Consider the following 15692-nt stretch of genomic DNA (forward strand, 5'->3'; position numbering starts at 1 on the left):
AGGGAGCGTGGAGGGGTGGGGCTGCCACCAGCCCAGGCTTGCCAGATCTGCCAAAAAGCAAAATGCAAGATGCATGGCTAAATTTGATTTTCAGAGGAACAAGAAAACTTTTTCTTTTTTTGAGACATGGTCTCGCTCTGTTGCCCAGGCTGGAGTGCAGTGGTCCAGTCACAGCTCACTGCAGCCTCAAACTCCTGGGCTCAAGTGACCGTCGTGCTTCAGCCTTCAGAATAGCTGGGACCACAGGTGCGCGCCACCACGCCCGGCTAAGTTTTTTATTTTTTGTAGAGGCAGGGTCTTGCTATATTGCCCAGGCTGAGAAAAGAAAAAAACCTTTGTGGTATAAGTATGTCCCATGCAACATTTGGGACATACTTACACAAAGGAAAAAAAAAGATTATTCATTGTTTATCTGAAAGTCAACTTTAACCAGGTGGCCTGCATTTTATCTGGCAAGACTAGCCAGTGCCCTCCAGAAATCCTCCCTCCCCGGCACCCACCTCCACCACCGATGGTGCTCCCATAAGAAGAGCTAACTGGGGACTTTCACTTCTGCTTCGTCAGTGACCCAGGGCCCAGAGGGAGAGCCCCCAGCTCCCCTCACCATTCCACAGCCAGCCCATGGCCAAACACAGGCCTCCCTCCCCTCCCCCGCAGGGGCTGGGGAAAGGGAAGGACCAGCTCAGCAAGAGCAAAGGCCAGGCAGCACCCTCTGAGAGGCAGAGAGGACAGGGCTCAGGTGGGCTGGGGAGCGGGGAGGGAGGGAGATTCCTGTGGCCTCTGAATCAGAAGCTCATTTCATGCATCAGTCCCCAGGGCTCAGCTTCCGCCCTCAGCTTCCCCTTCTGCCCGGAGCCCAGCACAACAGGACTGGGGAAGCAGCCTGTCTCAGGGCAGGCCCATGTGCCGTCTGATGCCAAGATGCTGCTGCTGCTGCTGCTGTCCTTGCTGCTGGCCGGTGAGTGGGCCGAGGGCCAGCGGGACTCACTTCAGAGCTAGGGCTGGGGTTACAGGTTGAGCCTCTGTCTCCCCACAGGGTCCCAGGCTCAGGACCCGAGATTCAAGCTGTACATGCAGGGGTCAGTGACAGTGCAGGAGGGCCTGTGTGTCTATGTGCCCTGCTCCATCTCCTACCCTTGGATTGGCTGGACGGATTCTACCCCAGCTTATGGCTACTGGTTCAAAGAAGGGACTGACTCAAAGACTGATGCTCCAGTGGCCACAAACAACCCAGATCGAGAGGTGCAAACAAGGACACAGGACCGCTTCCAGCTCCTCGGGAACCCCCAGAGCCAAAGCTGCTCCCTGGTGATCAGAGATGCCAGGAGGGAGGACATGGGAGTATACTACTTTCGAGTGGAGAGAGGAAATTATGTACTTTATAATTTCAGGACAGCGTTCTCTCTGGAAGTGACAGGTATGGAAAGCGGCGGGACCCCCTTCCTCTCACACTGGGGAGGGACCCCAGGGGACGGGTGAGGGGTTGAGCAGGGAGGGCTCTCAGGGCACTAAGACCCCTTCTCTGCCCCAGCCCTGACTCAGGAGCCAGATGTCTATATCCCGGAGACCTTGGAGCCTGGGCAGCCGGTGACAGTCATCTGTGTGTTTAACTGGACCTTCGAGGAATGTCCAGCCCCTTTTTTCTCCTGGACGGGGACTGCCCTCTCCTCCCGAGGAACTGGGCCTACCACCCCCCACTTCTCCGTGCTCAGCCTCACACCAAGACCCGAGGACCATGACACCGACCTCACCTGCCGAGTGACCTTCCCCAGAAGTGGTGTCAGCACGCAGAGGACTGTCAGACTCAGCGTGGCCTGTGAGTGTGATATGAGACTGTGCGGTGTGCAAACAGGCCCGGTGGATGGGGAGGTGGAGGAGCCCCCTGGGGCAGCGAGCGGCTCCGAGGTCAGGAGGGTCCACGGAGAGGAAGCAGCAGGGTCCCGGATGCAGCCTCATCCCTGGGACGGGAATGGGAATGGTGTCTGCTCTCTGTCCACACGCGTGTGCTCTGGCACTGGCTTGTCACTTCTCTTCCCAGGGATAGTCACTGTTTCTTTGCCCTGAGGGATTTATTAGCACTTTTGGGGAACAAAACATCCCTCCCTGAAGCCCCCTCCCAACCTTGTTGCAGACGCCCCCAGAGACCTGGCTGTCAGCATTTCCTGGGACAACGGGCCAGGTACTGAGGTTCCTCCGGGCTGGGGCTGGGCCAGTCCTCTTCAGGCTTTGGGGGTGAGGGTGAGAGTGGGAGGACGTGCTGCCCCCTGCAGCCCTCGTGTGTTCTCTCTCTGTCTCTGTCTCTCTCTGTCTCCAGCCCAGCAGCCCCAGGGCACCGTCCCACATGCACAAGCCCAGAAAGGCCAGTTCCTGCGGCTCCTCTGTGCTGCTGACAGCCAGCCCCCTGCCACGCTGAGCTGGGTTCTGGGGGACAGAGTCCTGTCTTGGTCCCACCCCTGGGGCGCCAGAACCCTGGGCCTGGAGCTGCCCGGGGTGAGGGCTGGGGACTCAGGGCGCTACACCTGCCTAGCGGAGAACAGGCTTGGCTCCCAGAACACCAGCCTGGAACTCTCTGTGCAGTGTGAGTGTGACCAGCAGGGGCCTGGTGTCCTGGAGGGAGAGGGGGAGAGGGCAGGGTTAGGTCAGGGCCCCAGAGCTCTGAGGGGGCTGGGAACCCAGGCCTAGGGGACCAGGCCTTCTCACCCTTGGGCAGTTGGTGTGTGAGACTCAGTGGGTGACTCAGCCCCTCCCATCCCATCCTATCCCCAATCTCAGTCTCCGGGGACCTTCCCTTTGCCCCGAGGGAAGCCCCTGGTCTCTCTAGAGTGGTACCCTGTGTCCATGCAGATCCTCCAGAGAACCTGACAGTGTTGGTGTCCCAAGCAAACAGGACAGGTAGGAAAGGGGGACAGAGGGACAGGGGCCTCTCAGAGCCAAATGGGTGGCCCGGTGTCTGAGTATCACCACGCAGGTGGGTCCCTGTGCCCTCAGGAGGGCATCGATTCTGCCTCTTCCCTTCCCTAGTCCTGGAAACCCTCGGGAATGACACGTCCCTCCTGGTCCTGGAGGGCCAAAGCCTGCGGCTGGTCTGTGTCACCCTCAGCAACCCCCCAGCTACGCTGAGCTGGGCCCGGGGGAGCCAGACCCTGAGCCCGTCCCAGCCCTCAGACCCGGGGGTCCTGGAGCTGCCTCGGGTCCAAATGGAGCACGAAGGAGAATTCACCTGCCACGCCCAGCACCCCCTGGGCTCCCTGCATGTCTCTCTCAGCCTCTCAGTGCACTGTGAGTGGGGAAGAGGGACGCCTGGGTCCCGGGAATGGGGCCCCTGGTGAGTCCTGTCCTCTGTCCCCACAGACCCCCCGCAGCTGCTGGGCCCCTCCTGCTCCTGGGAGGCCGAGGGGCTGCGCTGCAGCTGCTGCTCGAGAGCCCAGCCGGCCCCCTCCCTGCGCTGGCAGCTCGGGGAGGAGCTGTGGGTGGGAAACGGCAGCCATGGCGCCTTCACGGCCACCTCCAGTTCAGGTGGGCCCTGGGCCAACAGCTCCCTGAGCCTCCGAGGCAGGCTCAGATCGGGCCTCAGGCTCAGCTGCGAGGCCTGGAATATCCACGGCACCTGGAGCGGCACCGTCCTGCTACTGCCAGGTCAGAGGGCCACCTGGCTGCTGAGGTTCTATTGTGGGGCAGGGCCTGGGGTCCTGCAGTTAGAGGAGGAGCTTGGGGGAACCTGTGGTTTCTGGATGTAGTGAGAATACAATGGCAGTCCTGACCTGGGCCCTGGGTGTGGCAGCGTGTCCTAGAAGTAGAGGAGTGGTTGCAGGTACAGTGTCTGCGATGGAATCGGGAAGCCTGGACGCCCAATGGGGATGGGTCCTGTGAGGCCCCCCATGGAGGGCAATGCTCACCTGACCCTCCCTCTTGCAGACAGGAAGCCACCCCGCTCAACAGCACTCTTTAATGGAGTATTTCTGGGAATCGGCATCACGACCGTCCTTTTCCTCTGCCTCACTCTGATCACGTAAGTTAGGAGGAGTGGTTGGGTCTGGGGTCTGCGCCTGGGGAAAGGGAAGGTGCAACGTGCCTGCCAACGTGGGGTCCATTTCCTCAGCGTGAAGATTCTGTGGAAGAAACAGATTCAGGCAGAGACTCCGAGGCCCGGGCTCTCACGGGGCAGCACGATCCTGGATTACATCAACGTGGTCCCTAGGACCGGTCCGCTGGTGAGTGGCCAGGCCACGCTGCCTCTCTCTTCTCTGCAGCTAACATCCCCTCTTCTGACTTCTGTATACACCTCTTCCCTGTCCTGCCCCCACCCTTGGCCTCAGGGACATCAAGGTAGAACAAGCACGAAGTGCAGTATTGGGTTCAAATCTGACTGCCACTTACTAGCTATGAGATCAGCCAAGTCGCTCACTGCCTTGGAAGCTTGATTTCTTCCTGTTTCCTTTGAGAGTTGGTTTGAGTGTTAGAATACATGCATTTTCTCAATACATAGCTGCTGTTCTGTTATTACCGTCACAATTGACAATACTAATTATAACGAACTGTTTAATAATCATTAGTATCACTGAGAGGCAGTATTCCCTAGCAGTTAAGCACAGAGGGTCTGAGGTCAGCCTGCCTGGGTTCGAATCCTGCTTTCGTCACTGTGTGTTCTTCAACAAGTCATTTAACTTCTCTGTGCGTCAATTTCTTTAACTGTGACATGAGGATCATAGTAGCACTCACCTCCTAGGATTATTCCAGGCATTAAATATATGGTACCTGCAAAACATTCAGAAGAGTGCCTGCCCCCTAGTAAGTGTTTATTAAATGCTAAATATTATGAGCTAACCTCTTATGCTGATAACTCCAACATTTACATCTCCTGACTTCTTCCCTGAACTTCATACTCATATCCAAATGTAATCTCCCCTTGGTTGTGTAATAAGCACCTCAAACTTAACCAAAACTCACTCAAGACTAACTCCACCACCTACGCTTCCCGTCATCTTCATCCTAGCAAGTAATACATTTGCCCAGCCAAGGCTACGGCCCTAGAACCTTCTTTTCCTCTCCTCTTCTCTGTCACTCCATGACCAATGCATCCTCAAATCCCCTTCAGAATACACCCACATCACCTCTCCCCACTCTCCCCTCACCTCCGCAGTCCTCGCACCAACATCTGGCCCCCAGGCATCCCATCACCCTCCGCATACTCTCCCCATTTCCATTCTCACTTCCTCCAGTCTACTCAGGTGTGCTCTCCTTTTAAAAACCCATGGATTACTGCTCAGCAACCAAGAGGGACAAACAATTGATATGTCCAACAAATTGGATGGATCTTAGGGACAAACAAAAAAAAGTGAAAAAGTCCATTGCAAAAGGTCACCTACTGCATGGTTCCATTTATACTACACTCTCCGAATGATAAAATTAGAGATGGGGAACAGATTAGTGGTCACCAGGAGTTAGGGACTGGAGAGAGATGGGTGGGACTCCAGAAGGACGACACGAGGGAGATCTTTGTAGCGATGAACAGTTCCCTATCTTGACTGTGGTGGTGGGTAGGAGAATCTACCTGCGTTCATGTCTTAGGGCCACCATCACAAAGTACCACAGCCTGGCAGACTTAAACAATAGATATTTATGTCTCACACTTCTGGAGGCCAGAAGGCCCACACCAAGGTGCTGGGAGGGCTGGTTCCTTCTGAGTCCTCTTTCTTTGGCTTGTAGATGCCGTCTTCTTCTCCTTGTAGCTCCACGTGGTTGTCCCTCTGTGTGTGTCCATCACCAGTCAGAGACTGGGGCCCACCCACAGGACCTCCTTTTAATTTAATGACCTCTTTAAAGGCTCCATCTCCAAATACAGTCACATTCTTAGGTACTAGGGATTAGGACTTCAGCATATGAATTTTGGGGGACCCAATTCAGCCCATAACACTATTCATGTGATAAAATTGCATAAAACTCTACACACACACAACAATGTCGACTTCCTGGTGTGGCTATTGTCCTATAATCATATAAGATGTGACCACTCAGGAAAACTGGGGGGACGGGCACGTAGGACCTCTCTGTACTATTTTTGCAACTTCCCGTGAATCTATAGTCATTCCAAAATATAAAGTTAAAAAAAAGAACACAAATCAAAGCATCTCACTTTCCTGCTAAAATCTGAAATGACTTCCAGCACACTTAGAGTAAACCCAAAGCCTTCGCCAGGGTCTCCAGGGTTGGACTCCCTCCCCAGTCTCATCTCCTACCTCTCTCCCCAGACTTGCCCTTCCTCGAACACACAATCCCCATCTCAGCTCAGGGTACTGGAATTTGCTGCTTCCTCCCCCAGGGATCATTTTCCCCCAGATACTGCCTGACTCCTGGCCTCATTTAACTCATTCTCTCTGATTCAATATCATTCCCTTGGAGAGCGTCCCTGGATGCCCTATTTACAGAGACATCCCACCTTCCCTTCCACTGACTTCTGACCTCGCTTGATTTTCTTGATGGCATTTATCACCTACTAGTTATTATATTTTTGCTTGTTTATTGTTTGTTCCTGCTTCCAAGATGGAATGCAAGCTCAGCAAGGACAGGGACTTTGTTTTACTCCACGCTGTAGCCCTAGTTCCTAAATCAGTGCTTGGCACATGGCAGGTTCTCAAATACTTGTTGAATGAATGCGTGAAAAATGGTGGTTATTCCTGCAGGCTCGGAATCGGAAGGCCACACCAACCACCCCTTCCCGGATCCCTCCTCCAGGCACGCCCTCCCTGGAATCAAAGAACCAGAAGGAGCTACACCTTGTTTCCCTTGGTTGCCCAGGACCTGAATTGTCCACTCAAGACCCAGAATACGAGAACAACCCGGAGGAGCTCCACTATGCTGGGCTCAACTTCCCGGGCAACCGACCCAGGCCTGAGGCCCCGAGGCCCAAAGATACCCAGGAGGATTATGCAGAAATCAGGTTCCACTGAGGGTCTCTTGAGCTTTAGGAGCGGGACCTCTGCTAGGGAGAAAAGTAGAGCAATAAAGCAGTTGAGGAGAACAGAGTACAAAGTCTCTCTTTCTCTCTCTCTTGTTTTAAATCCTCCAAGGATGGGTCATAACACCCCAGACCCGGGTATTCTGAACAGCTTGATAAATCTGTCCCAAGCGGCCTGTCTGCATACAGTGTTCTGAGAAGCCAAAGATTTGCCTCTGACATACCACGGCACCAGCCCAGGGGATTACTCAGTCTCAGGGTCTCAAAGGCAGGAGTTCCTTTAAAGATGACTAGACAGGCCAGGCGTAGTGGCTCACGCCTGTAATCCTAGCACTCTGGGAGGCCGAGGCGGGCAGACTGTTTGAGCTCAGGAGTTTGAGACCAGCCTGAGCAAGAGAAAGACCCCGTCTCTACTAAAAACAGAAAGAAATTATATGGACAGCTAAAAACATATATAGAAAAATTGACCGGGCATGGTGGCACATGCCTGTAGTCCCAGCTACTCGGGAGGCTGAGGCAGGAGGATTGCTTGAGCCCAGGAGTTTGAGGTTGCTGTGAGCTAGGCTGATGCCACGGCACTCTAGCCCGGGCAAAAGAGTGAGACTCTGTCTTAAAAAAAAAAAAAAAAAAAAAAAAGATGACTAGACAGGAGTCACCTAGGAGGCTCCCCCATCACATCCAGCCCACTGCCTATTTCCATATCACCTGCAAGCTAAGAGTGTTTTACACATTTTAAATGGTTGGGACAAAAAAATCAAAGGAAGACTATTTCATGAAATGTGGGAATGAGATAAAATCCAAACTTTAGTGTGCATGAAGTTTGGTGCCCAGCCCTGCCCCTTCGACTGATCGTCTGCAGCTGTTTTCAGACAAGGTTGAGTCGTTCATTGGCCTGAAAAGCCTGAAGTATTTACTATCTCATCCTTTACAGGAAAAGTCTGCTGGATCTTAATCTACACTAACCCACTTGTTTTTGCAGAAGCAGCAGCAGAAGAGGAAGTCCAGAAAGAGTTCAAGAGTAGCCATGGCCAAAATGACTAGGTCTGTAACCGCCCAGAGGGTTCCCCGGGTAAAGATTTAAAGGTCAGGAGTCCACGTGTGGGGTGGGTGCTAATGCACTCTCAGACCCACCAATCTAAGGAACAGCAAAGGCATGAGGGGATGGAGGTGACAGCAAACGTGCAACGTGCTGTGAACCACACGTGTTCTCCAGCTGGTGAGCGGAGTGGAAGAGGAGCCTACTCAGGGCACAGCATGTCCCTCTTCTTTCACCTTTCTGACCTCCTCCCTCCCCAGAGCTCACAGCCCTAACTGGCTCCAAGAAGGTCTTCTTGGGGAATGGTCACCACTCGTAGAATAGTGGAAAGCACAGAAAAGGAGCTGGCCTTCGTATTTTTTTAAAGTAATAAATTACACAGTGAAAAGACTGGAAAAACTGAAAGAAAATGGGTAGAGCAGAACAGACACCGAAGGTATTCTCAGGTCACACAGAGTGCAAAAGCGGGCAGTGTAATAATGAGAATGAAAGGGGAAGGAAGGGAATTAATATTTTTGGTCACCTAGCATGTATTTATAGTTACCTCCTTCGAGAAAAGCTGTGTAAGACAGACGGGATCTCCGCTGTGACGATAGAGGAGGCTTAGGTGAATTATCTTGCCTAAAGCCACACAGGAGAGAAATCTGCAGAAGCAGGAGCCCCCTCCACGGCTGTCTCTCGCCAAAGCCAGCTTTCCCTGCTGTTTCACAGTGTCTCCTGCAGGGGCGCTCCTGAGACGGAAGCAGCTCCGAGAACCCCAGGCCAGACCCGGGGCACTCGCTTGGCTCTGTGGAGGGACTGAGGCACCAAAGGCACCATCTCTGACCTGGGTTACAGTCAACACGATCAAAGTGCCAAAGGGCAGGCAAAAGATTTAGAAAGAAAAGCATAATTTCAAAAGGTGATGACTTTCACTGAGAGGAAAAGCTGATAGTGGACTTGTTAATGTTTTCCAAGCATATGCAGACATGTTTGGCCGGAAGTCTGTAAATAGCCTTTGTGTTGTGTCCTGAACAAGAGAATAGTACAGTATATTCACACGTAACACCCACTTTAGCCAAACCCTCTCAAATCCCAGAGCTATTTAGTTGTGAAGGTTTTTATAATAGTGGCTAACATATATTGAGCACTTACTATATCCCAGGCACTACTGTTGATTCTCATAGTAACCCATTTAATATTCACAAAGTCTTAAGAGGAATTTTTTTTTTTTAAACCAAAGACTGGAGAAGTTCCCCTTCATTTTGCCGGGCCCCTAAATTAGCTAGTTCTTTTCATAAGGCAGCAAGAAAAGGTTTAGAACTTTAAGAGACAGATATTAGTCCAGAAGAGTTCAACAAAACCCCTTAATTTGTCTAGCTAACATAGTATTAGATAATAAGCATCTATATCTTGCACTGGTTTCTAAGCCATTACTGACAAGAGTTCTTTATCTAACTGTGTTTATCCTTCCAAAGAGTAAAGACTGCACCCCTCCCCCCCAACCCATGGTCTTAGGGAGAAGAAAAAGAGATTAACACTGGCCAGCTCCTTGGACACAGCCCGGCCACTGCTTCCTCTCTGTGAGGTGACCTGCTGGCCTGTCTTACATCTCAAATGACTGTCAGTCCTGTGTCCAATCACAGCTTTCCTTCTCATTGGAGGCACCAAGAGGCAGGTTCTGACTTTTCTCTAATATAAATATTACAAAGAGGGTAACATGTAAAAATTCTTATGACACAGCCAGATGTGAAAACTGAAGAACTCATAATTTTATTCCTTTCATTAGTCACAACTCATTAAAAAATCCCCTCCTGTGAATGAAAAGGCCCAAGCTTTGTGGTTCCAAGCTCTCCCAATAACAGCTTACGACCAATCAATCTGGTTCTCGGATGAAGATCACTACACAGCAACTCACAGCAACGACAGCAACAATAAAAGCTTTGAGATGGAATTTTCCAAAAGTTCCTTTATACATATATTATCTCTATCTTACTCGCTTCCCCCCAACGCAGAAATTGACTGGTCCCTTTTCAGAACTTGCCTGCCAATTTTGGAAGGTGAGTAAAAGACATTTCCTTAGCAAACTAGATCCCGGCCCGCTCTCTCAGTTTGGCCAGAGACAAGGACAGGGCCGAGGGAGAGGCAAGCTTAAAGGGCCAGATATGTAGTAAGCGAAGAGGGTGGACCCTTAGTTTCCAAGTGGAGCTGGACTCTGATCACAGTAATAGGAGAAGCAATAAAACAAGCTAGAGGGAATCCCATCACGCGGGAGTTGAGCAGTGAGCGCCATCTTGCAAAGAAACGGAGATTCGGAAAGCTTAGGCAGCTTGGTCAAGGTCAGGCGCCTATAAGTACCAGAGCGGAGATTTGAAACTGCACTTCTGAGCCCTGTCTAGACATAAGGTGCCTTTTTGGGATCTGAGGCAGCCAGAAGGATAGACCCAGACTTGAAATCTGGAGATCTGGGTTCTTCTCACAGTTACCGGGAAAGAAAAGAAAGCCACCTCTCTTGATAAAAATCCTTCTACTCCGGCCACTCAGGGTCACCAGCATCATCCAGCACAGGGTGATCCTACTCCTTGGGATTTCTCATCCTTAAATGGAATGTCATGAACTTCTTGTAAGAAAATGCATATTCAAAGGGGCTGCTCAGGCTAAAAACTTTGCACCATCCTGGGCTCCCCCTTACCCACTCTCAGCAGACCAGCAGCAAGTTTTGATGGCCCTTCCACCAAAATACATCTCAAATCCACCCATATGTCCCTATCTCTACTACCCCTGCCCTCATTGGAGCTGCCACCACTGCTCTCCTGGATGACAGCAGTGTAAGGCTGGTGGCGGGCACTCCTCCCCTCCCTAATGGAAAAAGAAGAAGCCCCTCCTACTCCTCCATACCTGCCCTAAAGCTGAAACAAAGAAATTCCTCACTCTTCCCGCTGAAACCTTCCCTCCAAGAAAACTCCCATCCCCCACCCCTAAAAAAACGTATATAAGCCCACCCAGACTTCTGGGCGGGGCGGCTTCTCTGGTTCCACTTGTGGGACCATGAGGCTCACCCAGGCCCCTCTCTTGGGATCCGTTACCCCCATCCAGGAGCGCCCCAATAAAGCCTCTTTACTTATCCCTTTCAACTCTGCTCATCTTTCTTTCTCTGGCACCGGCCACTCCGTTCTTAAAACCTTACAAGCAGCATCCTCCCTAGGCTTTCTGCCGCCACTCCTGCTTTCTATAACAATCCCTTCTCCAAACTACAAAGTGCTCATCTTAAAACATAAGTCAAAGTATGTCACCCCTCTCTCTAATTACAAATGTTCAACGTAATCTCAATACTCTTATAATTAAAAGATAGAAATAAAAAGTCAAAAATCTTTATTGCGCCTACAAGGCCCTATATAATGTGGCTCCTACTTGTGTCTTTATTAAAAGCACAGACTCATGCCTGTAAGTCCAGCACTTTGGGAGGCCAAGGCAGGAGGATCGCTCAACGCCAGGAGTTTGAGACCAGCCTGGACAACAGAGCAAGACCCTGTCTCTACAAAAAATTTAAAAAATAGTAGGGTGTGGTGGTATGTACCTATAGTCCCAGCTACTTAGGACTCAGGACATTGAAGCAGGAGGATCACCTGAGCCCAGGACTTCAAGGCTGCAGTGAGCTATGATCTTGCCACTGCACTCCAGCCTGGGCAACAGCAAGACCCTGTGTCAAAAAACAAACAACAACAACAACAAGAAAAAACTCCCAAGCACAGAATCCATAGCCAGGCTGCCTGGTTTCAAATTCCAGCTGTGCCACTGACTAGCTCTGTGACCCTGGGCAAGTTAGTTTGGTCATCTGTGAAATAAGGATTAAAGGAGTTAGTATTATTCAATTAAAATAGACCTCCCTTTTATAAAGTGGACTTGGTACTTAGTACTCCCCAAAACTGTCAAGAGCATAAAAAACAAGGAAAGACCAAGAAACAGCCACAGATCAGAAGAAAACAAGGAGACAGGATAACTGAATACAGCGAGATATTCTGGATTGGATCCTGGAAAAAGAAACAAAGGATATTAGTGTAAAAACCAATGAAATCCTAATAAAGCATGGAATTTACTTCATAGTTCTGTTGGTTTCTTAGTTGCGACAAATGTACCATGACAGTGTAAGATGGTACCATTAGGGAAAGTAGAGTCATGAGTGTGGGAACTCTCTGTATTATCTTTGTTAACGTCTGTAAATATAAAAGTATTTCAAAGTAAAAGTTTTTTTTAAAAGAACTCTTTCTCTCTTCTTTGCTGATTCCTTTCCAGTCCCTCAAACACTATGCTTGTTCTACCCTCAGAAGCTGTTCCCTCCACCAGGAATATTCAACTTCCAGGTCTTCTGGCACCTTCCACAACAGCCTTTCCTAACCACCTTACCGAAAATATCCCCTCACCCCGGTGCCTCTCCATCCCCTGGTCCAGATTTCACATCTTCAGGTACTTATTCTTACAGAAAATGTACGGTTTATGTTTTTTCTGTCTCCCTCACAAGTAAGCAATTTCCTGAGAGTAGGGGCTGCATCTATCTCGTCCCCAGTGCACAGCCTGGAACCCAGCACATAGCAGGCACTGAATAACTAGTTCTTAAATGACTGGATATAAGAATGACAAGGCCGGGCGCGGTGGCTCACGCCTGTAATCCTAGCACTCTGGGAGGCCGAGGCGGGTGGATTGCTCAAGGTCAGGAGTTCGAGACCAGCCTGAGCGAGACCCCGTCTCTACTAAAAATAGAAAGACATTATATGGACACCTAAAAATCTATATAGAAAAAATTAGCCGGGCATAGTGGCGCATGCCTGTAGTCCCAGCTACTCGGGAGGCTGAGGCAGTAGGATCGCTTAAGCCCAGGAGTTTGAGGTTGCTGTGAGCTAAGCTGACGCCACGGCACTCACTCTAGCCTGGGCAACAAAGTGAGACTCTGTCTCAAAAAAAAAAAAAAAAAAAAAAAAAAAAGAATGACAATTGCTTCTCAATAAAATACTACCGTGACTATCAACAATAACAATAAGTAAATCTCCCTTATTCAGGCTAGTAGTCCAGACTCTGTGTTTACCTTACACATGTGATATCACAAGAACCTCAAAAAAACCTGGATGGTAATATTAGCCCCATTTCTCAGATGGAGAAACTGAGGCATAGAGACAAGAAGGACCTAGGGTCGCAACGCCAGTCAGAGACAGAGCACCGAATGGAATACAGCCCCTGGAATTGCTAAGACTCAGACCATCTACTATGCCCTCTGCCCTAGGGGAGGGCCAAATGTCCAGATTTCACTGCCTAAAACGTCCCTTTAGTCCTAAAGAATCGTCCTGAGGGCATGGACAGGAAGAAAGAGAGAGAGGAAGATAGAGAAAGGAAGAGGGCTGGGAGCCTGGTACTCCTGGATCTGAGAGACGAAGGGGGCTGGAGGTCCAGATCCCCGGGTATGAGGGAGGAAGGGGCAGGGGGCCCTGAGTCCGGGGAGGTGAGGGCTGTGTGCTCAGAAACGCAAGCTTGAGGAACTCGTCCGCGGTCCTGAGTCCAGCGTTCTGCACTCCTTCCGCGGCTCTGCGCGCGCCCCAGCCACGCCCCCAGTCCGACTTAGCCAAAACCCAGCCCTCTTTCTTTCTGGGCTCCTCCTCCACCTTCCAGGGCTCTGGAAGGATCTAGAGAAAGTTGCTAGAAGGCGCCTCAGAGACCCCCTGAAGATGGAACAGCTAAACGACGGGGCTGAGCCCGAAGGGTGAGAGAAACAAAGACCTCCTCGGAGGGAGACAGAGACCCAGACAGAGCAGGGGACACAGAATCTCAGAGGGAGAGAGTTGAACAGACCCAGAGAGAGTATCAGAAAAAAAAAAAAAAAAAAAAAAAAAAGTCGATCAGGTATCAACTCATAGAAACAGAATCTTAAAGGATCTTGGTGACAGAGTTGGGTGAGATATTTAGAAATGGGGAGACAGCTAGAAACAGATATTCATTCGTCAAACAGAGAAACTTCCCAGAGTGAACCAAGAGACTTGAAGATGCCAGAGACAGCCGTAGGGCTAGAGAAATAATAACTGTCCACAGTTTTTGAACATTGACCAGCCTTCTACACGCACCATTGGTACCACTGAAGGCCATCTTTGGGTATGAAAAATTAAGGTTCAGGATGGGAAAATGATTTGCCCAACAATGCACCACAAGCAAGACAGCGGGAATTGAAACTGAGTTCTGTCTGATACTGAAGGTAACAGTTGTCTGTCTCTCTGGAAAGAGACCCGAGTGGACACAAACAGAGGAAGGAAGGAAGAGTGAGGTCAGAGGTGGACAGACTGAGGATGGGGAGAGAGGACTGCCCCAGACGTACAGGGCAGCCAGGCAGCAATAAGGGAAGAAATTCAGAGATAAGACCCACTGACCTGTCTTGCTGTCATTCTAGGAACAACCTGTCCCTGCCATCACCTGGAGCTGAGCCGTGGCCCTCTGCACCCATCCCAGCCCTGCCAGCCTCGCTTCTGAGTGCCCCAGACCCTGCCCACCTGGGGCTCCCTGAGAGCGTGGCCTCTGTTACTGTGCCCATCCGGCTGGACACCCTCTCCTGCCTCCTGCACAGCGCCCTGCTGGGGGCTTACACCCTCCAGCAGTCCTTGCCCTCCTGCCCCTGCTGTCCCCAGGCATGCCACACCCAGCCGGGCACAGCCAGGAGGCCTCCCAGGGGACGCGGGGGGTGGGAAGTCGGACGTAGGCCAGGCTGGGGCCAAAGACAGCAGCGATGGGGACCTGGGAGAGCTGAGCAGGCAGAGAGGGACTGGGCGGGGGGCCCTGGGGCTGGCCCCAAGACCCCACCCAGAATGCCACCAACACTGCCTGCCCAGGATGGGAAGAAGGAAGCCCGAGATCCGGAATCACCCCTGGACACTCCACCTGCTGCCGAGGACTGGGAGACAGAGTACTAGGATGCTGGAGGGTCCAGCACCCGAGACTCAGGTCACCCAGGGGATTTTCCTGGAGCCCAGAGTGACATAAGCCCTGTCTGAGGTACCCCAAGAAACATCCTGTTCCCATTCTCCTCCACCCCCCAAACCATGGCCTCTTCGACTCACCTGATGAGCCTTGACCTAAGTCACCTGACTCAGGATTCCAAACCAGAGAAAAACCCTGAACCTCACACCCATGCCCAAACCTGTACCTGTCCCCCTGATGGCCTCAACCCCATTCCCAGCACCACCCCCAGCTACAACTACAGTCATAACCTCATTCCCGACCCCCAGGGCTCCTCTGGCCCTATCCCCAACCCTGTTCCTAACCCCAAAGCCACTGCCACCTGCCTGTCCAGCCCAGCCCCATCCCACTCTCAACACCAAATCCCAAGCCCATTCGGTCCCATTCTAGCCCCAGCCCCTGCCATGCCTCAGCCCGAACCCACCCTCTTTCTCCTCGTTCCCTATGTGCCTCAGCCCAACCCAGTCCTCGTCTTTAACTTCTCCTAAACTCCAGCCCCAAGCAGCCCCATCCTCAACCCGCTTTCTATCCCAGCCCCCGCTGTGGCATGCCATGCCACCACCCCACAAACAGCCCCATTGGCCCAACGTGTTCAGATGCCTGTAGTGCCTCACCCCATTTCCTGCTCTTCAGGCAGGAAGCCCCAGTTGAACAATAAACAGATGGTTGTCCCTATGTCTCGTGTGTTTGTGTGTGTGCTTACATAGCTCAGGCCAGCCCAGCCCAGTGGTG

General features: G+C 51.6%; 2 protein-coding genes across 8 annotated transcripts; both read left to right on the top strand.

The window, feature by feature from the left end:
* The first annotated feature begins 921 nt into the window (after positions 1-921).
* On the top strand, positions 922-6984 carry SIGLEC10 (sialic acid binding Ig like lectin 10). 7 transcript variants are annotated; one of them, XM_069457103.1, is made up of 11 exons: positions 922-958; positions 1037-1417; positions 1532-1816; positions 2132-2187; positions 2320-2578; positions 2845-2892; positions 3022-3279; positions 3352-3636; positions 3916-4009; positions 4100-4211; positions 6681-6984. In XM_069457103.1, the coding sequence occupies exons 1-11, from the start codon at positions 922-924 to the stop codon at positions 6945-6947; spliced, it is 2082 nt and encodes a 693-aa protein (XP_069313204.1). In that variant the 3' UTR covers positions 6948-6984. The 7 variants fall into 7 exon arrangements, with proteins under 7 accessions (XP_069313204.1, XP_069313205.1, XP_069313206.1 ...); XM_069457104.1 differs by having other exon boundaries at positions 1037-1414; positions 1703-1816; XM_069457105.1 differs by lacking the exon at positions 3352-3636.
* Positions 6985-13684: 6700 nt separating this feature from the next.
* On the top strand, positions 13685-14914 carry C24H19orf84 (chromosome 24 C19orf84 homolog). The gene is made up of 2 exons (XM_069457409.1): positions 13685-13719; positions 14398-14914. Exons 1-2 carry the CDS (start codon positions 13685-13687, stop codon positions 14912-14914), a joined length of 552 nt encoding a protein of 183 aa, XP_069313510.1.
* Positions 14915-15692: the final 778 nt, after the last annotated feature.

Source organism: Eulemur rufifrons, chromosome 24, assembly GCF_041146395.1.
Source record: "Eulemur rufifrons isolate Redbay chromosome 24, OSU_ERuf_1, whole genome shotgun sequence".
NCBI lineage: Eukaryota > Metazoa > Chordata > Mammalia > Primates > Lemuridae > Eulemur > Eulemur rufifrons.